At 34.4% G+C, this 25,260-nt stretch overlaps 5 protein-coding genes across 9 annotated transcripts; 2 read left to right on the forward strand and 3 right to left on the reverse strand.

Moving 5' to 3' along the window:
• Positions 1-49: 49 nt before the first annotated feature.
• Positions 50-4,471, reverse strand: LOC140055600 (24-hydroxycholesterol 7-alpha-hydroxylase-like). The gene is made up of 11 exons (XM_072100937.1): positions 4,289-4,471; positions 3,754-3,892; positions 3,395-3,569; positions 2,984-3,130; positions 2,719-2,803; positions 2,379-2,471; positions 2,069-2,290; positions 1,587-1,682; positions 1,002-1,090; positions 768-855; positions 50-587 (listed from the first exon to the last, which is right to left on the reverse strand). Exons 1-11 carry the CDS (start codon positions 4,469-4,471, stop codon positions 522-524), a joined length of 1,383 nt encoding a protein of 460 aa, XP_071957038.1. The 3' UTR covers positions 50-521.
• Positions 2,075-6,407, forward strand: LOC140055190 (protein jagunal homolog 1-like). 5 transcript variants are annotated; one of them, XM_072100441.1, is made up of 4 exons: positions 2,075-2,191; positions 3,078-3,155; positions 5,272-5,450; positions 5,734-6,407. In XM_072100441.1, exons 3-4 carry the CDS (start codon positions 5,362-5,364, stop codon positions 6,185-6,187), a joined length of 543 nt encoding a protein of 180 aa, XP_071956542.1. In that variant the 5' UTR covers positions 2,075-2,191; positions 3,078-3,155; positions 5,272-5,361; the 3' UTR covers positions 6,188-6,407. The 5 variants fall into 5 exon arrangements, with proteins under 5 accessions (XP_071956542.1, XP_071956543.1, XP_071956544.1 ...); XM_072100442.1 differs by lacking the exons at positions 2,075-2,191; positions 3,078-3,155 and adding an exon at positions 3,192-4,698; XM_072100443.1 differs by lacking the exons at positions 2,075-2,191; positions 3,078-3,155 and adding an exon at positions 4,713-4,821.
• A 97-nt stretch (positions 6,408-6,504) lies between these two features.
• On the reverse strand, positions 6,505-13,369 carry LOC140055189 (tubulin alpha-1A chain-like). Its single transcript, XM_072100439.1, has 4 exons — positions 13,197-13,369; positions 9,417-9,639; positions 8,823-8,971; positions 6,505-8,319 (listed from the first exon to the last, which is right to left on the reverse strand). The coding sequence occupies exons 1-4, from the start codon at positions 13,197-13,199 to the stop codon at positions 7,342-7,344; spliced, it is 1,353 nt and encodes a 450-aa protein (XP_071956540.1). The 5' UTR covers positions 13,200-13,369; the 3' UTR covers positions 6,505-7,341.
• Positions 13,370-14,572: 1,203 nt separating this feature from the next.
• LOC140055601 (tubulin alpha-1B chain-like) lies at positions 14,573-18,678 on the reverse strand. Its single transcript, XM_072100938.1, has 4 exons — positions 18,664-18,678; positions 16,496-16,718; positions 15,923-16,071; positions 14,573-15,544 (listed from the first exon to the last, which is right to left on the reverse strand). Exons 1-4 carry the CDS (start codon positions 18,676-18,678, stop codon positions 14,573-14,575), a joined length of 1,359 nt encoding a protein of 452 aa, XP_071957039.1.
• A 1,131-nt stretch (positions 18,679-19,809) lies between these two features.
• On the forward strand, positions 19,810-23,987 carry LOC140055602 (uronyl 2-sulfotransferase-like). The gene is made up of 8 exons (XM_072100939.1): positions 19,810-19,912; positions 20,588-20,811; positions 21,809-21,952; positions 22,246-22,325; positions 22,519-22,651; positions 22,890-22,987; positions 23,337-23,500; positions 23,818-23,987. The coding sequence occupies exons 1-8, from the start codon at positions 19,810-19,812 to the stop codon at positions 23,976-23,978; spliced, it is 1,107 nt and encodes a 368-aa protein (XP_071957040.1). The 3' UTR covers positions 23,979-23,987.
• Positions 23,988-25,260: the final 1,273 nt, after the last annotated feature.

Raw genomic sequence — 25,260 nt, forward strand, 5'->3', positions numbered from 1 at the left:
TAAAACTTATTTTGTCGCTATGGCTTCTTGTGTGCAGTGCTTATTCACTACGAGGTTGATATTCAATGCAAAATATGTTATTTCTAATTATTTTAAATTTTTTTAAAATATAAATTCATATAAAATTGTTTCAACGTGTATTTTTCACCTTCATGAAAAACGAAAATTTGATTTCAAAAATAAATTCATATAAAAATACAAATTCTATTGTAATTAAAATATTTCATTTTGGAATGTTTGACACATTTAAGTAAATTGAAGACATTTAGGCTTTTTCTAAACTTTCACACCCAAGTAAGTACAATGGTAGTTAGATAATATTTACACATTAAACAATCAAAACTGAAATTCTCACTCCGATGTCTTAAACATTTTATGTATAATTAATGCTTTATAATACTGTATTTAATTCAATAATTTACTAAAATGTTAAGGTTTAAGTTAAAATATTTGGTTAATAATTTGCATTTGCACATGGCAATCAAAAGGGAAAAAGAAAAATCACAATATGTTCATCAGTTTCATTTAGAAAACGTAACATGGTAGCTGTGCTCTGGATGTTGAGTACCAACAACATGAATTTGACTCTGAAAAACAAAACATGTTTGTGTAAAATAACTACATAAAGCATTTTAAATTGGCCGAAATTTTGATATTGCTAACAAAAATATTTTATCGTAAAACTAATTTATTTGTTTGACTGGATTTTAGTGGTAACCCTAAGAAAATCTTATTGCATGAATTCTGTAGTAGACTCGTATACTTACAGGTTTTGGTAATGGGCCTAAAGCTGTGAAAGAAAGCTGCTGCAGTAGTAGTGTTATTAAAACATGCATTTCCATCAACGCAAACCATCTAACAGACAAGAAGAAAACAATTTGTAAATAGGTGTTAAGTGTGCAGGACATTGTACTGTATCTCAGCCTATGACTTGTCAAAAAGACAGATCATTTCATTCAAATCTCCTATTACTTTGAAATTAATAATTTAGACTAGTTTACCTTCCTGGACATTGGTATCGACCTCCGCCAAATCCTACAAACCCATCTAGGAACAAGTTCTTATCAAGATCAGCTGCCAACCAACGATCCTACGACAAAAAAAGAGATGCATCACAACTTCCATCAGAAAGCAGTTGTAATATTATATGAAAAGTAGAACCAAATTGATGAAACTGCCTTTAAGCTGGTATATTATATTATTATTGGTACACCCTTTGTTTCATTTTTTTAAATGATCTAATAGAAATAATAAGACTTCATTTCTTTCTATTGAGCTATTGCTGGTCAGCATGAGTGATGATTTGAATTTATGTAATATTTGTTTTATTTGGATCATAATTAGAAATATAAGAGATCAAAATTAATTTATTTATGACTGTAAACACTTTTATTTTAAAATCCATAAATCAATCTAATCTTTGTACATACATTTTCTAAAGCTCTGTCTACACTATCAAACTTTATGTGACAACAAAACGTGATGTCATATCACTACCATATTTGGGCATATCACCACCCTATTTGACCACATCACACTTTTTTAGTCAAACTAGTTTGTTAGTGTACAGAGCTTATAATACATACCGGCTTAAATGCATGTGGATCTGGGAAGTATCTAGGGTCTCTATGAGCCCAATATGGAGAGATCATTAGCATATCACCTGCTGGGATAGTGTAGCCCTGAAATAAAATGTAAAAATTAAAAGAAAGAAATGGCATGAATACGACATTAATCTCATAGGCCTGAGGACGATCAAAAGTTGAGAAACTCAACAGTTCTTTTCAGAACTATATGTATGTGGTGTATCACAAACTTTGTATCAACATTTGATTTTGCCATGCAAACCTTCCAACAATATTTTCTTTGTGTTTTTAAACTGTGTTGTGATCAAAATTATTGCAATGTAAACATATGCGATTCAGCCATTTGCTGTTATGTAAATATACATTTTATGTGTATAGATATACAGAAAAAGACCTTGTACAAGATTTGAACCAAAGAAATTGGAAGCAATACCATCAATCCATTGATATTATTATTGACACTCATGCTTTGTTTTACAGACCTTCAGGTGAAAAGACTTGATAACCTTTCTAGCAATGACACCTGGTGAGCGAAGTCTAATCGTTTCTAGTATACATCTCTTGATAGATGGCAGTTTACCAATAATCTTTTCATCTATTATAAGGTCAGTTTGTTTGTCGCCTAATACATCATTTAATTCTGCAGAAACCTTTTTCATTTCTTCTGGATCGTCGAGAAGAAATGCAATTACCCAAAAACTTATCTGAAAAGAAAAAAAATAATGATACCAAACTTGAATATTGAAAAAAATTAAATGGTGATAAAAATAACAATGTTCAAATATGACTCACTGGAATAGCATTGGCTTGAGACGCCCATAAAAGCATAAGTGCGAAATTTGGTCCAACTTTTCCAACCTCACTCATCATCTGTTGACCCAAAGTCTGGAAAAGAAAAACAAATGTTTAAATTTAAATAACAACCTTACCTTTTTGTTGGATACTTACTTTGCCTTTAGCCATTTGGGAGCTGTTGAGGCCCAGTAGATGATTTAACAACTCTCCTCCATGTGGCCCTGTCCTCAACCATCCTCAGTGTCTTATTGTGAGTCAGTTTAGTGTTTGATGGTACAGTAAAATTTAGTCAAATATTCTGGTTCATTCAAATATTAATTTACAAATGCACACTCACCATTGATTTTGATGATTGTGGTTTTATGTCGTTTTGAAATTTTGTAAATAGTTTGAGAAGCCATTGTTTGCATGCAGCCCAGTCTCTTAAAAAAAAACCCATTGGACATTTTATTTTAAATATGCTAGTTAAAAAGCAAAATTTACATTCTCTTTAATTACAGTCAACAATTGAGGCTGTTGGGAGTTAATTAGAGAATTATCTTAGCTAACTACACAGCGGTATAAAGAGAGTTACACCAGTACTTAAATCAGACGTAACTTACCGAAGCAAAAAGCCTGGAATTTGTGATCCATACTCAAACTGATCATCAAATTTAACAAATATATCTTCAAGTTCTTGCATCTTTTCTTCACCAGACACAATTCCTTCACCAAACAAGTTCTTTACAACTGCACCAAACATTACCTTTCTGTGGATGTCAATAACAGAATCATGTGAGTAACAATTGTTTTAGTTTTAATTAGGTCCGACTTAATCACGAGAACCCCATGGCTGATAGAGATTGGTAGACTTTTATAAAAGATTTTAAGGTCCAAAAATTATAAGAATATTATATATATAAGAATAATTGATGCTTCCAGTTTGGTATAGTTTTTAAATACAGATGAACAATTTGAGTACATAATTCTCTTTTTTGCAAAAAAGATTTAATATTTTAATTTAACCTTGATACCTTATAAGCTTCATGAGATCCATCTCGCCCCTTTTGTGTAATTTGCAAATCTCCTTCGAAAACTTGTTGCTGAGGTCCGCATAGTAATTATTATGCTGTGAGGGTGCTAATCTTCCTTTCATTAGATCATGCATGTCTGTGTGGTACTTTAAGAAAAGTTCAGGCGTTAGTGATGCTGAAAAATATAATACTTTATGATTATTCAGAGTTTGGCTCACATAAGAAATCGTTTGTCAAAAATATCTATTATTTTATTAGTTATTAGTGCTTTTAAAATATTATACAATTGTTAGCAATTTGCCTGATTTATTTGTATATGTGAGCAGAGGGGCAAAAATATTTTTTTAATTGGAGCTTACCGGTGTTTTGTACGGCATCTACAACTGCTTGTTGGAAGTCAACGCTTTTTGAATTGAAGAAATATTGACGATGATCATCAACATCCATTAGAAATGTCAAGTATTTGCCAGCGGCAAGTACAGTAAATACTGGGCCATGCTGTAAAAGAAAATGCTTTAAAATGAAAATGCTTTAAAATGAAAATTGTGAAGTGATTTAAAGTGTGTCATATGTGTTAAGGTTAAATTTAAAAAAAGTCAACAATCAAAGGTTATTATAATCTGACAAACAATTTATTTGAAAAAAAAATTACAAAAAATACCATTGTCTTTAAAGTCTTAACCTTGTCTTATGTTACCTCAACAATAGCCTCAGTTAACGTACCCAAATATGATGATATTCCCAAATATGGTGATATGACATCATCATGTCCCTATATCATGGGCACATCACATTTTTGTCACATAAAGTTTGATAATGTAGGCAGAGCTTAATTCTAAATGGTAACATAATGTACAACAAACCCTATACATAGTACTGTACTTATATACCTACCATGTATTTTGCATTATTGATATAACGCAAAGGGGTGACACCAAACTCAACACCAACACCCATCCACGGTATCCAACCACTGATCGTGGGAGGACTGTTCCGCCTGTTCAGCTTAACCATAAACCAATTCACAAGAATAATTGCAACAATGCTTGATATTACGATCGAAATTGTGAGTAACATTTTAGAAACTAGGCATACAAAGTACTGTATATGCTAAAAATGTGGCGGAAAATACCGGTAGTGTTGCAACATAGCTTCAGTTTCGATCCAGGGACTACAAAAACAAATAAGTAGAGCGCCCTCAAAATTGGAGAAAAAACTATGGAGCGCTACTCTTAAAAACTTACTCTCTTTACGGTAACCCAGTTAAAATGAGTATGCCGCTACTTATTATACCTATTTTTGAGGTAATAATCTAAGTTACGTTTTGCTAATACGACGATAGATACTTTGAAGTCATCATTGGATGGACATGAAAAGAACATTAAATCGACGTTTCACATTTCGTATTCCTGTCACGTCACACTTGAGTGCGTTTTGCATGTGTGTCGTGTGTATATTATATTTTTTAGTTTTTTACAGCTTAAAATTAATGTTATATATCTAAGTATACTATTAATAGTTACTATTGTGTATCCTTCATTAGTAAGGTATGTTTTTGGAAGTTTAGTTTGGTTGATATAGGTAGACGTATGGGATGGCCTGGCCCTTATTAATTAAGTAGGGGGCCTAGGGCTAGCCTAGTTAGGCCTACTCTAGTAACTAGGCCTAGCTAGGCGAGGTCTAGGCCTAGGTAGAGTCTGAGATTAGGTCGGCTTACTACCTATTAGCTAGCCTAGCTAGAAGGGTAATACTAATCTACGCCCAGTACCGGGAGATAGGTATGTTTTTTTTAGGATATAATTATAAAATAACATTAAGTACTTTTTGTTAAGTGGTAAATTTAACTTATATATATATATATTTATTTTTTTTTCCAGAAACAAGGTTAAAATCAGGTAAAATACTTCATTTGTCACAACCCGTTTAACGTCAAACAAAACATCACTTGATCACAGACAGAGGTGAAAATGGCGTCACGTACCGGATCAAGACCAAGTGGCTCGGATGGTAGCGATTTTGATCACAGAGAGAGGGTAGCAGATCACTATAAGATAAGGTGCAGCAAACACTGTTTCTCTTAGTAGTATCCTTATTATGGCTTATTAATATTTTAGTTTTAAAAAATGTTTTCACTATTACTGTAGATGATTCATGGATTACTACTATGTCAAAATTGTTCTATTTACTGCAGTTACTGCAGGTGTTAATGGATAATTGCATAAACTTCTACATTGAAACCAATTACACCATGCATAATGTAGTTACATCAGTCACTGCAGTAAAATAAATTTGACACGATTCCTTTGTAGAAAACATAATTTGTATATTTCTCATTCTAGTGCTGTACTGAAGCCAAAAATGAAGATTTGTATGCTTCTGAACTTAGTTGTAGCTGTAAAAATTGCCGCTCTGGATGGAGCTTTACACATGGATCTACTGCCCCCACCAATTGACACCATCAAGATCCAACCATGGCATTACATCATCATCTGTAGCTTTCTCTCATCAATCGTTGGCCTATCATCACTTTCCAAGAGCAATGGCGCACTTCTCAATGTTTACAAGACTGGAACATTGCTATTCTGCCTTGGTGGTACAGTGTTTGGTATGATTACTCATTACAAGGAACTCCAAATGTACCTACAGACTGGTAAAGGCCTTTTGATATTTGGTTTACCAGCTATTGTTTTGCAATATGTTGGACTTTCTATTTACTTGGTTTTTACACTGTTGAATTATCGTTATGCAAGTAAGTTATCGGCTGCATGGCACATGAAAACTAAACGAAAATAAATAAAATTATATTGAAATTTGAACTATATTATTTTTTTGTTTGATTGATTAATAGACATTGAGATGTCGCACAGAATTCCAAGATCTTCCCCAGTTTAATGTGTATAAAGTTTTTAAAAAATTCTTTTTATCCATTTCTTACAAATTTGTCTTAAAAGTATTGATTAAGAAGATAATTATGTTACTAAACAACATTTTCTGTAACTCCTTCCAAGTACCCAAATAAGGTAGTGTTACGTCACAACAAGCCAATCACACAATACTTACTGGAGCTATTAGCAATTTATTAATATTTGACTATAAACACATAATATAAAACAAGCAACTACTTTCTGAAAATCAAATACAGTAAGCTTTGAAGATTATGATATGGTTAAACAATTCAATATCTGTCAAGAGTGGTTTTTTTAATTAGTCAATACTATCCATCACCAATTGACACATTTATTATTTATCATCGTTTATTTGAGTTAATTTCAGCATTATTTGTTTGTTCTGTTTTTTTTCTAACCATGTTTCACATTAACCTTCAATCACTTTACGAAACACTGAATGATGTAACATCTTAAAGCTCTGTCCACACTATCAAACTAGTTTGACAAAAAAGTGCGATGTGCGCAAATATGGTAGTGATATCATCTTCATATATGGGCACATCACGTTCTTTGTCGCATACAATTTTTTAGTGTAGATCATGGCGAGTTAATGTGTTTAGACTAGGCGCCGAGCATTTACATATTCGACGCGTTACGCGTCAACTACATGAATCAATTGACCAGGTATCTACCACCAAGCAGGACATTGTACTTCTAACAACGACAGTTCATCCTACAGCATTAAGCCGTAGGATCATTCTTAACTACAAATACTTTATTTGGTCGATTGTTTGATCGGGTAGACTTCTTTAGGAAGACACTTTTGATCAGTTAGTTCGTAACAATTGCATTTATGCACAATACACATAGCAAAACATTATACATGGTAATTTATATTAATGGAAGATAATATGTAAACTTTTGCTTTAGCCTACGTTAAGCGGGATGTGTTCAAGGCCCCGAACCCATATTAGGAAGACAACTCATTACTGTTTAACATTCAGCCATCCCAATGATATTGCACCCTATTTTGGCAACAAAAAATCCACAATAAAATAATTAATACTCCTCGCCTTCTTCACCGGCGTCATCTGCGGAATCGACACCGACTTCTTCGTAGTCTTTTTCAAGTGCTGCTAAATCTTCACGTGCTTCTGCGAACTCGCCCTCTTCCATGCCTTCGCCAACGTACCAGTGGACAAATGCGCGCTTTGCGTACATCAAATCAAACTTGTGGTCAAGACGAGCCCATGCTTCGGCGATGGCTGTGGTGTTGCTCAACATACATACAGCACGCTGTACCTTAGCCAGATCAGCACCAGGAACCACGGTTGGTGGTTGGTAGTTGATTCCAACCTTGAATCCAGTTGGACACCAGTCAACAAACTGGATGGATCGTTTGGTCTTGATTGTAGCAATTGCTGCATTGACATCTTTAGGCACAACGTCACCTCGGTAAAGCAGACAACAGGCCATGTATTTGCCGTGACGTGGATCACACTTCACCATCTGATTGGCAGGTTCAAAGCAGGCGTTTGTGATTTCTGCAACACTCAGCTGCTCGTGGTAAGCTTTTTCAGTGGATACAACAGGCGCGTACGTCGCAAGAGGGAAATGGATACGCGGATAAGGAACCAAATTGGTCTGGAACTCGGTCAAATCTACGTTTAGAGCGCCATCAAAACGAAGAGAGGCGGTTATGGAAGACACAATCTGACCGATCAAACGGTTCAAATTTGTGTATGATGGACGTTCGATGTCCAGGTTACGACGGCAGATGTCGTAGATGGCTTCGTTGTCGACCATAAAAGCACAATCACTGTGCTCAAGTGTGGTATGTGTTGTCAGGATGGAATTGTATGGCTCAACGACAGCGGTGGATACTTGGGGTGCTGGATAGATTGCAAATTCTAACTTGGACTTTTTGCCGTAGTCAACAGACAAACGTTCCATGAGAAGGGAAGTGAATCCAGATCCAGTGCCACCACCAAAGCTGTGGAAAACCAGGAATCCCTGCAAGCCAGTACACTGGTCAGCCTGTAGGAAATAAAAGAATGATGTTTAGAACAATCCGTTATCGTCACGAAAATCGTCGTCATCATCACTTTATCGTCTTTCCATTATCATTCTCTCTGTACATTCAAAAGCAGCATACATTAAAGCACCATCCACGGATTCGTTTACTAAAGGCCAACTCAGACAGCGTCGTGTGGCTCACGAGTCGTCTCGTCGGGAGAAAGTTAAACATGTTTAAAGTTTTCTCGACGACCTAAAAACTACGCCCGACGATATCTCAAAACGACTCGTCTCGTCGGAATTCAACTCGGACAGCGTCCCGACGACCTAAAAACTACGCCCGACGATATCTCAAAACGACTCGTCTCGTCGGAATTCAACTCGGACAGCGTCCCGACGACCTAAAAAATACACCCGACGCTATCTCAAGACGACTCGTCTCGTCGAAGAATCAAGACGTTTCGTCGGGCCTCGTCGTACGGACGGCGCTGTATGAGTTGTATACATACACATATATTTCTTACCAGTTTTCTGATCCTGTCCAAAGCAAGATCAATTGTGAGTTTCCCAACAGTATAGTGACCTCTAGCATAGTTGTTTGCCGCATCCTCCTTTCCTGTTATCAACTGCTCTGGGTGGAACAAGCGACTGTACATTCCAGTTCGAATTTCATCTGAAAAGTTGATATTAGATTTACGTATTATGCGTATCAAAACTCAATTATATGGGAGATAATCGCAGATGTGTAATAACACAAAATAATACAAAATACATTGATTGGGAATAATAGACATGGAAAGACAACATGGAGCATGGGAATTATGGGGCGCCATAAGCAGCAAAAGTGTGTAGGGAATGGACAGAAAATGTATTAATATGAATAATTAAAGGTTGTACACTACAAGAATGAAAAACAAACAAAGAGTACGTTAACAAGAGGGAATTGAAGAAAAGGCAAAACGAAAAAGAAAGAAGAAAACTAGTACAGGACGCTTTGTGACGAAAATGCAAACGAAAAAAAAGGATCGGAATATCAAAAACGACTGACACTTTGCGACACCATTATGTAAACATGGTTTAGCTAACTGAACGTACGTATACGTATTGTTAATACTTACCAACAACTGTAGGCTCTAAATCGACGAATACAGCACGTGGAACGTGTTTGCCAGCCCCTGTCTCACTGAAGAAGGTACTGAAAGAATCATCTCCGCCTCCGATTGTACTATCGCTAGGCATCTTGCCGTCAGGTTGGATCCCATGCTCTAAACAGTACAACTCCCAACAGGCGTTGCCCATCTGGACACCGGCCTGACCCACGTGTACTGAAATACATTCACGCTATAACAACAACAACAAAATGTTTATTTTTATTATGTTAATATTTTTTTTATTATTTATTTATTATTCCTTTCAGTGATTAAAAAAAAAGAAGGCACTAAGACGAGGAAAACTATCGCCAAGAGGCGTGTCTTTCCAACATGAGAGTTACTTTTATTTAGAAAACATTAAGGTATTCCAACACGTATTGGCAGTAGGCCTACAGTATTAAAATCATTGAATTCTTGAGAAATAATCCCAAACAAACAGCATACGGTATTATACGTGGGCATACAGGACACCACGTATCCCACTATTTTTTGGGCGGTTATATAATTTTCCCCTTGAAATATGAATGGATAAATAAAGTCTTTTGTTCAGTACTACTAAAACTTGTCAACATCTGACTGTACAGCTAATTTACTCTCATCGGTGCTAAAGTAGTGTACTGTAATAATATATACCTCAGCATATTAATGACGGTTGTCTGATGAGCTATTGCAGAGTATAAAAGATATCCGCTTGATAACTATTATTGCATGACATTTCGTGCTCGGAATCACGTGACCAATGAAGACTGAGATCAAACGCTAATAAATTCAACCCTTTATTTCTTCTAAATTACAAATTCCCATGAACAGAAAGTGTGTCTGTTGACGCGAGTGCACGCATTATGATTGGCCGACTACATGGAAACATATTTTTGTTTGAGAAATGAAATCTACGATGTGGTTTTGAATGTCAGTTTTCAATATTTTTGTATTTGAATAATTTATTTTTGTTTTTTTAGTTTAGATTTGTGTAATGAATAAACGTATTAAAAAAGATCAATTGATATAAAAGATAAATTATATGAAGTATGATAGACTTGCCCCAAGTATGATAGACTTTCCCCAAGTATGATAGACTTGCCCCAAGTATGATAGACTTGCCCCAAGTATGATAGACTTGCCCCAAGTATGATAGACTTGCCCCAAGTATGATAGACTTGCCCCAAGTATGATAGACTTGCCCCAAGTATGATAGACTTGCCCCAAGTATGATAGACTTGCCCCAAGTATGATAGACTTGCCCCAAGTATGATAGACTTGCCCCAAGTCTGTATTTATTTACAGTATTTTTGTATGTTAGTCCAAAAGTCGACGTTTCGATTTTTGTCTGAAAATACAAGCTCAAAACTCCGTCTGGAATCCAGACTAGAATATGACTATGTGGCTGCTATCGCGTTATTTATTCATAATAATGTTGCCTGCTATCGCGTTTTAATGAACCTTGACCTTTCATTATTAATCCGTGTTCACACCCATCTTTGCGATTGCTCCGACATTCCTAATAGGCATAGTTGCTTCCCATTTTAATCAGTCTGGAGAATTGATACGTATGATTAGTACAGCAAAGTTCAATTTGCATCCAGGTCGGATATCTCGAGCTTTTTTTTTACAAATATAATCCGCATGGACTACATCATCGATCCACGGATTAAATAAATCCCTTGGTATTTAATATTTTAACTTTTTAATTTAAATATTAAAAGCTCTACCCTGCGAACCCCCTTTGTTAAATCGTTGAGGTATTATTATGGTTAAATGGTTCGACTTAATTAGGCCCACAATGCAACTTGAACCGAATGTTGGCTTCATGACGTAGGCCCTAGTTGTCATCGATATAAGAATTGGTTATTACCCTGTTAGTGTTAGTTAGTGTTAGTTAAAACGGATTAAGCATGCTTGTCGTTAAATTGTGGGTTTTTGGTGTAAGTAAACCCCTGTATTGAATTAAGAAGAGCATGTTTTAAAGTAATATTTGAGTGGTTTTTTACAGAATCTGTAAACACCAAGTGGGCTTTTCCATTAAAAGATTAAGCCTGATTAGCTAACATGATTTCACACTAGGCGATTTGTGTGTTGATGTATTTTGCTGTCATCCATTCTGTGTGACCGTGCTCATAATCTATGTCGATTCCCATTTCACACTAGGCGATTTGTGTGTTGATGCATGTGTAACGGCCGACTGTCATCCATTCGCAGTGTGAACGCGCTGTCGTTTCACAATCAATGTCGAGACCAATTTCCAATCTCATTTATCTTCAATAATTCATTTAATAACAAAATGATATTAACTTTATTTGCTGAAAATTGTTAATATTCCTACTGTAGGCCCTACCTATACTGTTAATAATCTGTTTAAATTTAACTAGTGACATTATAGGCCTATATTATTTATTTTGGATCAACCTATGTTTTTATTCGCATTCAAATTAATATTAAATTACCAAATCTTACGAATTTAAATAAACAAAATGTACATATATTAAATGAATAGATGACAAATCGAAGCTAAATGAAATTCTTTCAAGATTAAATGAATAGTTTAAACGTTCTTAGCTTCGCTGTGTGGCTATATGCCGTGATACATTATAGGCCTACATGTACGTCCTACATACGAACAATGAGAACTAGACCACTTTCAATTATAAAATAATATGAAAATATATCGTGATTGATTAACAGCGAACATGGTGATAATGTATCCGTAATGATTTGATGTAACCATCCAATGGTGTATCATACACGTGCTCTCAATTCAAGACTAATTAAAAGTAACCGGCTAAAGGCAAATTTACACAGACGAGCGGTAACGGTAATAAAAATATAGAATCTATATTGTTCCTTATGACGTCGACCCTTAAGCTTGGTTCCCACTAGAACGTAACGCAAGGACGTAAACGCAACGCAAGCGTTTTAACCAATGGCAAGCGAAGATATAGACAGTTAGCAATAATAAGCCATCGCTTGTGATTGGTCAATTCACTTGCGTTGTGTTACGTCCTTGCGTTGCGTCGCTAGTGGGAACCACGCTTTACACAAAACGCGGAGCGGACGGGCGGTTTCCGCTCAGGATAGATACAGATTCTACGTGGAACAAGCTACGCGGTTTTCCACTTACCGCTTTACCGCGTCTGCTGTGTAAATTGGCCTTAAGGATCACTTCTAAAATCCGCAGTACACTAAATCTAATTAATAGGACTGGTTTGTATTTTGATTCATTCAATCAATATTTTCAGAGATACGAAACCCGTTTCCAGCTAATATTTCTTCCGTTTACTCGTTACAATTCACACATATCATTAATAATTTGTTTGCATAGAAAAACTATAAAGATTGTTTTGAATTGTCAAAAAAAAAAAGTACAAGAATGGCAAAAAAATGTATATATACAGAAACAACCGCGGCCTCGCGTTAATTAAAGGCATGGTTGTTACAATTATTTCATGTTTTAATGGACAGGTTTTTTTACCAAACCGTTGTCGAATACTAACCGATCACTACGTATACTCATCAGCATATTGAATCTCATTCTTAATAAATCTAAACTGAGGATGAGGTACAATACCATTTTAAATTGATAATTTAAATTGAACATTAATGTGAATGAAAGCAGCAAAAAACATTAATCGCGTCAAAACTATACAATTTGACCATCCCAACTGTCAAAACAAATCTTGAAAATTAAAAAAAAAACTAAATTATTTATAATATAGCTGAATAAATGAACAATAATATGATAGCAACACTTACCATTTTAAAAGTTTAGAATCTCGCAATGTTACGTTATGAAATGGAAGCAAGATGTAAGGCGTTGCCTTCTCCAATGTGATGCGTGGAAAGAGCACGGTTAATATGCACGCCTGTTTCAATCTACAACCCGATAGCATCGATCTAAAGTCCACGATGCGCATGCGTTAGCTGATTTGCTAGAATACTCCATGCTAGAATTGAGGAATACAATTCAACTATAATTATATTGCCATTTCTGTGATATATATGAAAATGAATAATAAATCTGTCACGTGTGTATCAATCAAATCAAATCAATCTTTTTATTCATCAAAAACAATACAATGCAATAGGGCTACTTATATTTAAATAAAATATTTTACATTATTTTGGCAAATATCTAATTTTGTCGGCAAACTTAGTGATACATGGTAACATTAACTAGTACATACATATTACTAGCAATTATTGTTTTACGATAATAGATTTTGTTATAATGTATATTTTAATTCCTAATGCTTTTAGAATTTATAATTAATATATGTGCGTTTTTGTCTCTGGAGGTTGAACTATTCTTCTAATATGACTCGATGAGTCATCTGCTTGAAATATTCATTACGATCTATAGTCTGCGTTCACACAGTGATACAGAAGATTACGCGAGCGTGCAAACGATGTTATCATTGATACGCGACGTGCAACGCGGTGCTAGGTAAAACATGATGTTCACATTGAAATGAATCTCATCAATTACAGTACTGTACCTTACAATAATCATGTTGACAACAAATGCGATCCATTTCGCACTGCAGTTGAACTGTAATTAACATATTGTACCGTATGTAGTTTATAGTTAAAGCTATTATGTGGGAAGCGCGGGGTGAAGCGATTACAAAGATGAGCAACCAGATCAGAAACAAGATAATATTAATGTACTATGTTATATAGGCATACACACACACATTCAGCGCGGTATCTGTATGCCATGTGTTAAAGTACTCATGTCATTGTATACATTATGTTGGAATGCATAAACGAAGTTCATTTTAAATGTCACAATGAAGCGTCGAATGAAGTTACTCATTTCAATGTTGAAGGAATTATTTTAAAAAAAATTCCTCCATGATTAAACTGATTAACTTAACGATTAAATCATCAATGCTAAACACAAAATAATTCTCATAAAAACATTTATTATGGCCTAAACATTAATAAAACCGAGTTCCAAAAATGTTATTATAAACAAATCTATAAATATTGAATGTTCTCAAATTTATTAATTTGCTTTCACACACATACATTATTAATTCCTATAAATGGTCAACAATACAATTATTTACATAGATTGCAGAGTACTACATGAATTTAAAAATATTGATAGCATAATTATTAATAAGCTAAAATTGTTCTTCACTACTTGATTCATCAGTGTCCATCATAATTTCTTGGTAATCTTTTTCTAAGCACGCCATGTCATATCGAGCATCAGTAAACTCGCCTTCTTCCATTCCTTCGCCAACATACCAATGGATAAACGCGCGCTTCGCGTACATCAGGTCGAACTTGTGGTCAAGACGCGCCCAGGACTCGGAAATGGCGGTATTATTGCTGATCATGCAGACGGCACGTTGCATTTTTGCTTGGTCGTCATTTGGAAAGTTTGTCGGAGTTTGGTGGTTTATACTAACTTTAAAACCAGTTGGACACCAGTCAACAAACTGAATGTTCTTGTTGTGTCTTAAGTTCGAAACTGCAATATTAACGTCCGTTGGTACTACGTCACCGCGGTAGAGCAGGCAACATGACATGTAGTGACCATTCTGATGATTACATTTGACCATTTGACTACCTTTTTCAAAACAGTAGCTGGTAATTTCTGGGATTGAACACGTTTGGTGAAAAGATTTCTCTGAAGATAATGTTGGTGCAAAAGCTGACGAAACGAAGTGGATTCTCGGAAAAGGAACTAAGTTTGTTTGGAGCTCACTCATGTCAAAGTTCAAAACTCCTTGGTATCTTAACGAAGCGGTTATTGACGATATTGTCTGTACAATTAGACGATTTAAGTTCAAGTAGGATGGACGCTCAATGTCAAGATCTCGCCTGCAGATCTCGTAAATTGCTTCGTTGTCAAATACAAAAGAACAATCACTCTCATCTACGGCCGATTTCATCGCAAATACTGCATTATATGGCTCTACAACAGCAGTTGAAACGAGAGGTGACGGATGAATGGAAAACATAAACTTATTTATCTTGGAAAATTCTTTAGAAAGCTCGTCCATTAGTAAGGACGTGAAGCCGGAACCTGTCCCTCCTCCTAAACTGTTGAATATTAGACATCCTTGTAAACTGCTGCACTGGTCGGCCTAAAAGATAATAAACATAAAAATAGAATTAAGATGTAGACTATGGAGAGACTACAGAGATCCATCATTCGCTAGAAACTCTGATCAAGGCAATCTAACACAGGATGCTGAGATCAAAGCGTTTATCTGTGGCTGCGACACGATCAGTTCCATACTTTAGCAGAACACCGCGCGCCGACGACGATGAGAATGCGCACAAGTACCGTAAAGATTGCAGTGCACCACTTGTATAGTTCTGAAGAGAACTGTTAAGTTTCTCAACGTTTCGATCATTATACTATATGATCTTCATAGGAGTGAGAAGCAAAATGTCAAGGAAATTTTTTTTTAGTTTCCAGAAAATACGTTTAAGCAGCAGCAAAGAGTGAAGAAACTTACCAATTTTCTAACTTGTTCCATGACGTTATCGATAACGCGTTTTCCCACCGAGTAACGCCCTCTTGCGAAGTTGTTGGCAGCATCTTCTTTGTCGTTAATCATTTGACGTGGACTGAAAAGACGTTTATAACGTCCGGTTCGAATCTCATCTATTTCAAAATAAAAGAAAACGAAAATTATTATTTTTTTACTTACGATTAAATTAAGAACCATGGTTACCCGGATTCAAATTATTCAATTTCTTCCAAAAAAATAGCAAACGTTGTAAGAAGCTTCTTAATTGATTATATATACAAATAAAGAAACTAAAAAAGGACTAAATTCAAGAAAGAAATACCAATTAAACAGTCAGGGGATTTCCTGGTACAAGTATTCAAGTGGCACTTGTTTGCAGTATGGAAGGAAAAATATGTTTACCTCCATGTTTGCAGTAAGCCCAAACTAAACTTTAGAAACATTTTAAAGAGAATATTTTGTAATACAGCATCTCATTTATATAATTTCTTCGGAAATAGATTCAGTACCGAGAAAAACACACTTATTAAAATATTAGTTGAATTAAAATAATGTTACCTATAGCAGTTGGCTCTAAATCAACGAAGATTGCTCGTGGGACGTGTTTTCCAGACTCTAGTTCGTTAAAGAACGTTTTACAAGATGAGTCGTCGAGTTCTATAGTCGTTGATTTGCGTCCATTTGCGTCTATACCGTGCTCAAGACAATACAATTCCCAGCATGCATTGCCTGTCTGTACCCCGGCTTGCCCAATGTGAATAGATAGACAATCACGTTGAACCTATCAAATAAAACAAAATTTACAATTTTGTTGTTTTTTAAAATTTATTTATATTTTTATTTTTTATATGAAGCCAGTGTTCAGTACTATACTACACAATCTATATTACTACCTATATACTGTTCTTCCACCGTGCCTAGTAAAACCATGGAGGTAAAAAAATTAATTTTTTTACCTCCATGGTAAAACCATGGAGGAAATATGGTATAACGTACCAATATCAATCAGCAATAAAAAGAACAATGAAAAAGTCGAACACGTGTAACATTTGAATAGAACTAGTAAAAAGTAGTACATATAATATATATGATTTCCTCATCTTTATCGTTTCAAATTAATTAACTTAATAACTTATATAATTACTTATATAATAATTATATAATACTTATAATTATATAATACTTATAATTATATAATGCTTATATAATAATTATATAATACTTATAATTATATAATTATATAATACTTATATAATACTTATATAATAATTACTTATATAATACTTATATAATAACTTATATAATAACTTATATAATTACAATAAATAGCTAAGATAATAATAATAAAAACAAACACGTATCAAATGAATACATTTTTAATTCCTTTTATATACATATATATATATACTCAGGTTGAAATTATCAGACCGTTAGGATAGAGTGCTCAATACCAAGGTAGAGCATATATAGTTTTATAACATTTTATCGTACAAGTTGTTTCATATTTTAATGTAATTTTATATTGTAATATTTACTTGTGTTTTATCTTATTTATTTTTGAATTGTAAATTTAACAATGTTTACTTTGTTGCAATGAATGGATTTGATTTGATTTAATTCAATTTCAGTATATCACCGGGCGGTTTAGAATTAATGTTCTATGCCTGATGTGTTTATATATTATTATTAATTATTTATTATACAAATTTGATAACATTTAAAAACAACTTAAACAATACAATAAATAATTGTTTGTTGAAAGAAATAAGTCAATTTACTTTAAGAGAGTGTACGTGCAAGTCAGTACATGTTAACCCCTTACATACAAAAATGTTTTTATGCTACCGCAAACCATGCGCAAACCTGACCTAAACCATCGATGGATAAGCTGTAATTAAATACTGTACTGTATAATACTGTATGAAGTACTGCGTTAAATACTGTATTAAGTACTGCATAAGTACTGTATTAAGTACTGTACTGTATAAGTAAAATTATTGCATACATACCATTTTGTATTGAAGAAACGTTTCTGTACCAATCTCAATATAATGTGTCTACTTCATAAAGTACACGATCATAATAACGAAATGCTATGTAAGCCTGCAATATATCCAATATTGCTATCTACTTCCTGTTAGTTTTAAATAAAGTTTACTTGTTCAATTATGTAACACATAGACGGTCTTTATTATACTGTTACAAATTGTTAATTTACTTGTCAATCAAATAAATGATATCGTATCCGGTCGTTTAATTCATGGTTCAATCACGAAATTTAATTATAATAATAATTATAATATATTGGTTTACAACAATTTAAAATAAATTAAAATAAATACGAACATAGAAATATAAATTAAAAGGAATTTTACACCTTTTGTCAGGAAAAAGAATTGACTGATTATTTTATTTTAAAGGACACTAACAAACAACCCGGAATTGTCCCCCTTCATAAGGGCTTTTGCGTGTAAAAAATAAATAAAATACAAATATATACCAAAAAGAAATAATAACTCAAGAAATTGAGCACTAAGGGATTGAAATTTTGGAAAAGACAAAAAAAAAAATATTATAATAATGTAAATTACCTTCTTTACACGTTTTTTTAGATGACAACATTTATCTATACTATAAGAGATATAATTATTAAGTGTGAAGAAATTGTTAAAAAAACAAAAAAACCAATCAAGCAACATACTCTCAGATTTGTAGCGTCTAGTTACGTTTGTCAGGCCCATGGTCATACCACGAAGGAGCCTCTAATGATATTATAACCATGGAGTAAAGAACCGCTTATTTTATTCGTATGTATTGTCAAACCCTGATTCAACCATGGACCCTATGTTTAAATTTAAACGATACGGTACGTAACCATTGTCGTGGTTTTTGAATAGCTATTGAATCGATGAATCGATGAATCTGAAGGGTTTCGATCCAAGTCGGCCCTAAACCGTCTCGGCCAAAGTCAAGTCGGCCCCAAGTCAAGTCGGCCTCAAGTCAACTCGGCCTCAAGTCAACTCGGCCTCAAATCAACTCGGCCTCACGTCAACTCGGCCAAAAAATAATCGGTCAACTCGGCCCCGTTAAAGTATGGAACGCAAAAAGTGCAAATGAAGGGGATTGATAAAATAATATTTCTTCTTTTTTAACTATGAATAATTCTGACTTTTAATGAATATTATTATTTAGACAATATGGCCTAATATATTTAGCAAAAAAATAGGAATGATTTCACCAACTTTCCTTTTATTATTTACGTTTAATAAAATTTCGTAGCTGAGCCTCCCTGCGCGTTTGCCAGCTTTTTCGATATCTACAACTACTACGTGTTTTCGTTGACCGGGGGATTCCCCTTTTTTAAAAACGCAAATCATGCACAAAAACGATGTACGATCATTTTTTCTATGGCCAAATGGTGGAACGTAGGCCTCCGTCTTCGATTTCCTAAAATACGGTACCTGCACGTGTTTTTTTGTAACACGCGGGTACTTCTATTCATATCGGCAATGAGTTCATTTTTTTATATGATATTATATTTTTTATTTCTTCATTTTTTTTAAAACGTGGATAGTAAGAATCGTAATAATATTAAGCACTTTTTGCGTTGCATACTTTATTGTGGCCGAGTTGACCGATTAGTTTTTGGCCGAGTTGACGTGAGGCCGAGTTGACTTGAGGCCGAGTTGACTTGAGGCCGAGTTGACTTGGGGCCGACTTGACGTGGGGCCGACTTGACTTTGGCCGAGACGGTTTGGGGCCGACTTGACCTGCACCCATCTGAAGACACTCTCATAGAAAGAAAAGTGCTTCTACACGAAATGGACAAACTATCAAAGATAGTAATTTTGTTGGTTATTTATAGCATTTTTATGAGCATCGGATATATCAAATATTACGGAGAACGACCAATCAACAAGCTTCCAACAACATCATGTTGCCGCTCAGACTCTAATACGACGTCAGCTAAAAAAGGTAGACCTATAGGATTGTTTACGGTACGAGAGTAGAAGTTATGAAACATGGTTATAGCATTGAGTACCGACTTACTAATCTTTCCTGGGTGATGGTAGTCATTACTACTTTATTATTACGTCACAGTATTGTTATTGGGAATCCCAACAAAGGGGTTTCCTAATCGTAATAAAATATAGTAATGTATGCGTACATTATCTTTTATGTATGTTTTTGTTTAACATTTAGCATTTTCCTAATATCAGAATTATTAGATTGACTGTCAGGCTAGAGGTATTCCCAATCCCCCGAGTGATTTTCATTTTCTTGTTTTTTGTTTGCAGGCCTAATTTTCACCTTTATTATGGCAATTAGAGTTACGAGCATTTATTAACTTTACCTTTGATCCAGCCTCCCTAATAGTTTGCATACAACGTGTTTCTTATTTTTTATGATGGCGATCGATGTCCTGTAATTGTACTTGACGTGAATAGCCATTCATTATAGCTTATTCAAATACATAGGCCTTGGTACCTCAATAGACACCATACCCTAAGCAAACAATTTGTAAAGAGAGATTTATTTTCATATACCGATTGGCAAACGTAGGCATAACAATGGTTAAGTGGCTTGTATTATAATTGTAAAGTGTACTGAAATGATATATGGTATTTGAATATGATTTTAATTTTACAGAGAAATTGTTTCTCGATAAGAAATCAAGTGACATGAACAAGTTTATTTTGCCAATCAAATCAGACTCGAAAAACAAGAGTGGGCCTAATAGTATGCCTATTATTAAATCAACGAATGGTCGACGAAAGTTTCCTAGGAGGAAAAAGAAGAGATTTTTTTATTGGGAAGAATTAAAACAGACAATGCATTATCTACCTTTAGGCAGCACATTTGATACAAACACGGTGAGTTGTATGCATTATCTACCTTTAGGCAGCACATTTGATACAAACACGGTGAGTTGTATGCATTATCTACCTTTAGGCAGCACATTTGATACAAACACGGTGAGTTGTATATAAGAAAATATGTCATGATTACAAATTTGAATGTTATTACATACTATATAATGAATTTAGGTATTACACCAAACGTTTTGAATGTTATTACATACTATATAATGAATTTAGGTATTACACCAAACGTTTTGAATGTTATTACATACTATATAATGAATTTAGGTATTACACCAAACGTTTTGAATGTTATTACATACTATATAATGAATTTAGGTATTACACCAAACGTTTTGAATGTTATTACATACTATAATGAATTTAGGTATTACACCAAACGTTTTGAATGTTATTACATACTATATAATGAATTTAGGTATTACACCAAACGTTTTGAATGTTATTACATACTATAATGAATTTAGGTATTACACCAAACGTTTTGAATGTTATTACATACTATATAATGAATTTAGGTATTACACCAAACGTTTTGAATGTTATTACATACTATAATGAATTTAGGTATTACACCAAACGTTTTGAATGTTATTACATACTATATAATGAATTTAGGTATTACACCAAACGTTTTGAATGTTATTACATACTATATAATGAATTTAGGTATTACACCAAACGTTTTGAATGTTATTACATACTATATAATGAATTTAGGTATTACACCAAACGTTTTGAATGTTATTACATACTATATAATGAATTTAGGTATTACACCAAACGTTTTGAATGTTTTAAAGAAATTGATGTCTGCCTTTGCAAGTTTCTTGCCGAGTCGTTCAAACCTGCTACAATCTTGCTTGGTGACTGCACTGTGACGTCATTCACTGGCTGTCAAACTTCCGAGCAGAAATAAAACAAGAAAACAATGTATAGATATTACAACACTATAATATTGTTAAATCGTTACATTTTGTGTATCTAGGAGGAACGAATAATCTTCAACCGGGTACCTAAGTGTGGAAGTCGAACTGTTTTAGATATTTTCAAATATTTAGCGAACAGAAACCAGTATAATATGATAAGCTCTACAATATATGGCCCTCTTCATCTACCAGAAAATAAAAAGGTAATGTTTTAAATTTGATTCAAAACAATGGTTCTTTTGTCTTTAAAAAAAAATTTCTGTGAAGTCATCTATATTGGCAAAAAATACGGTTTTCTTTTACGTTCACACCACCCCATGGTAGGACTAATATAAGCCAGTCGTGATGGTATAGCGCTTTGATGTTGGATGATTATGATTCAACAACAATTGTTACAAGGGACGACAAAATATAGAGCACACGTATCATAGGTCATATTACAGTTAAAGTTATTTAATGTTGATTGATTTTTGTTTATCTATTTGTCACAATTTAGGCTTTGATAAAAGAATTAATTCTGGCGGCGGAACCTCCGGTTTTATTCCAGCGTCATATGCATTTTTTAAGTTTTCCAAAGTAAGTAGGTACTCTTCCCTGATACATAATTTAATCCGATAATCAGCTGTGTCGTGTGTGCGTGCGTGCATGTTTTGGTTGGTTTTGGCTTAGGATGAGGGAAGTCAATAGCAAATGCACGACGCACAGTAATGTATCGAAAGTAGTCCTTAGCTAGAAAGAAAAAAAAAATTCATTATTACCTTATCCATAGCTCATCAAGAGTTAGATATATAAACATAATTCGAGATCCCATAGACAGGTTCATATCGGAGTACTACTTCATACGTTTTGGCGACGACAGAAATCCTATGAACTTTTCGGGTACAGATCAAGAGAAATATCAGGTAATTCTAATATTATTTATTTGATTGGTTGTAATTTTGACCAATCACAACGCGATCGATTATCCGAACTGTGTGTAATTGGTCAATTAACCTGCGTTGCGCGTACGACATTGCGTTCTTAGTGAGTGGGAACTACGAAGTAGCTCAAGTAGTATGTTACGCCGTGTGTGTCAAAATATTTTACGAATATTAAGCCGAATTATGAACTTAAGAAGTAAAGTGTACTACTTACTTACAGACCATTAACGAATGTGTACTAAAACGACGCCCTGAATGCTCAGGGAATAGACTTCAGTATATAATTCCATTCTTTTGTGGACACAACCCTCAGTGCAGGTAAGATAGATAATTTTCAGTATTGTTTATTGAGTTGTGGTGAGGTTCAGGTTCTTTTTTATTCTTTTCTGTCTGTCTACACTATCAAACTTTATGTGACAAAAAGGTGTGATGTGCCCATATATGGACATGATGATGTTATATCACTATCATATTTAGGCATATCACTACCATATTTAGTTGTCAAATTAGTTTGATAGTGTAGACAGAGCTTAAGACTAATTAAACAGTTGTCATTCCCTGCAGGGCAACGTTTGACATTTAGTACGGTATATATGAAGTGTTACTCCATGATTGGATTCTGCGTTTACGTTATTTCTGACTCGACGATTGTGATTTTTTTAAACAGTTTGTTAAATAGTTCAATTCCTTTGGAGATGGCTAAAACTAACATACAACAAAGCTTCGTAACGTTAGGACTACTTGATGAAATTGAAGACACATTTGCTGTCCTAGAAAAAGCATTACCTCGATTATTTCAGGGGGCTACTGCTGAAATTGTTCGACGCCAAAGTATGTAATCTCAATTATATTATAGTTTAACAAGTATGATTATTTTAATGTATGAATGGTGAATAGGAGGATGGCACGCCTACTTAAAGCGTGGTTTCCACTAGAGACGTGACGCGCGCAAAGACTGTAAGCGCAACATAGTGATTTGACCAATCACAAGCGATGGATCCGAACTGTCGCTTGCGATTGGTCAACTCGCTTGCGTTGCGTCTCTCTTGATAGTATAAGTACCGTCGTAATAGGTAACTTGTATAATATAATTATTTCTGTTCAGTTGCGTTCAACTGTTAAGTTGAGTTATTTTATAATTTTTTCAGAGCAAAAGAAAAACAAACAATTTCAAACGAAGTCTAAAGTGATGCCAACAGAGGAAGTCAACAAAATTCTATTAAAAGAAATGTATTGGGAATATCAATTATACGATTATGTAAAAGAACGCTTAAAAAATCAGAAGAAAACTCTGGGTATCAAAAGGTGACTTTGGGGATATGGGTAATGCCTCATGTTAACGCATGCGCAGACTCTCTGAAGCGAATTTGATTTACCGGTTGCTGATCCTACTAATCAATAACTTCTACTACAAATATAAATGTGTTCTAATAATACAATGTTGTGTTTATATGCTTGTGGTGGGGCGTTTATTCGAGGAAATAAATAAAGGCCATGGATTCGGGAGGCGTTTTATTCAAATATGTTCTATTGTGGAGTTTATAAAGGTCGCCGTTCGTATTCAAATGAAAAGAGAAATCTTCAATGCAATTTCTCTGATTGTTAATGTTGATCTGAATTACGATTATAAAATTGTGCGGATTATAAAACTAATCTAAACATCATGTGTGAAATGGAGATACACCCAAAGAAGGTTCAGACAATGAACTTCCAGTTTTCTATTCTTTAAATAACCCAATTGCTTTTTATTATTGATTGATGGCGACCATATTTCCTGTATAACTTAACTTAAATAGTATCAAAAGAAGACAGCGAAGTACCGCACCACCACCACCGCGCAACACAGCACCACCACCACGTGACGCTTTAATGATTTGGCGCCCTCTATATTAAGTATCTACATAAACTTTCTACCGTATAAAAACAGCATGTGCAGCTAGCTAGCTAGCAGCAGCCGGCCAGACAGCAGGTATTCAGCAGCAGCGTGGGTACACGTAAAGGGGGCCTAAAACTAGGCTATAGGCTATACCTAGGGAAGGGTACTTAGATTATTATATTTTCTCAATTAGTATAATTATTATATATTGATTTTTATCAATTAATGAATACAGCGTAGGCCTAGTTGGTAATATATGTTTCTGAATGACGAGATTGAAAAGGCATCGACTTTCTCTCACACAGTTGTTACACTCTAGACTAGTAGTAGGCCTATCGATCATCTATCTAGGCCCTAGCCTAGTGTAGTAGGCTAGTCCTAGTTAAGCTAGGCATAAGCCTACACTGTAGGGGAGAGTGGGGTTGGTTGAATCGGAGGCAGGTTGAATCAGCCGTATTATTTCAGAAATTACAATTGGGTAAAAATTTGGTTGAACTACCTGGCAATTGGCTGACGTCACTCTACACGCTCACCAAAAATTATTCCGATACACGCTTGTTAACCTATTGTTCTAAAAATCCAGCTCGATTTGTGCCTGTAAGTACATTTTCCAATTTGTAAAGATTTTCGTTTTGTTTATTTATACTGATTGTTTTTCCTGAAATCTTTAGTAGTCTTATATAACACATATATTAGGGTAAAATATTATATGATA

This window comes from Antedon mediterranea, chromosome 7, assembly GCF_964355755.1.
Source record: "Antedon mediterranea chromosome 7, ecAntMedi1.1, whole genome shotgun sequence".
In the NCBI taxonomy this organism is placed as follows: domain Eukaryota; kingdom Metazoa; phylum Echinodermata; class Crinoidea; order Comatulida; family Antedonidae; genus Antedon; species Antedon mediterranea.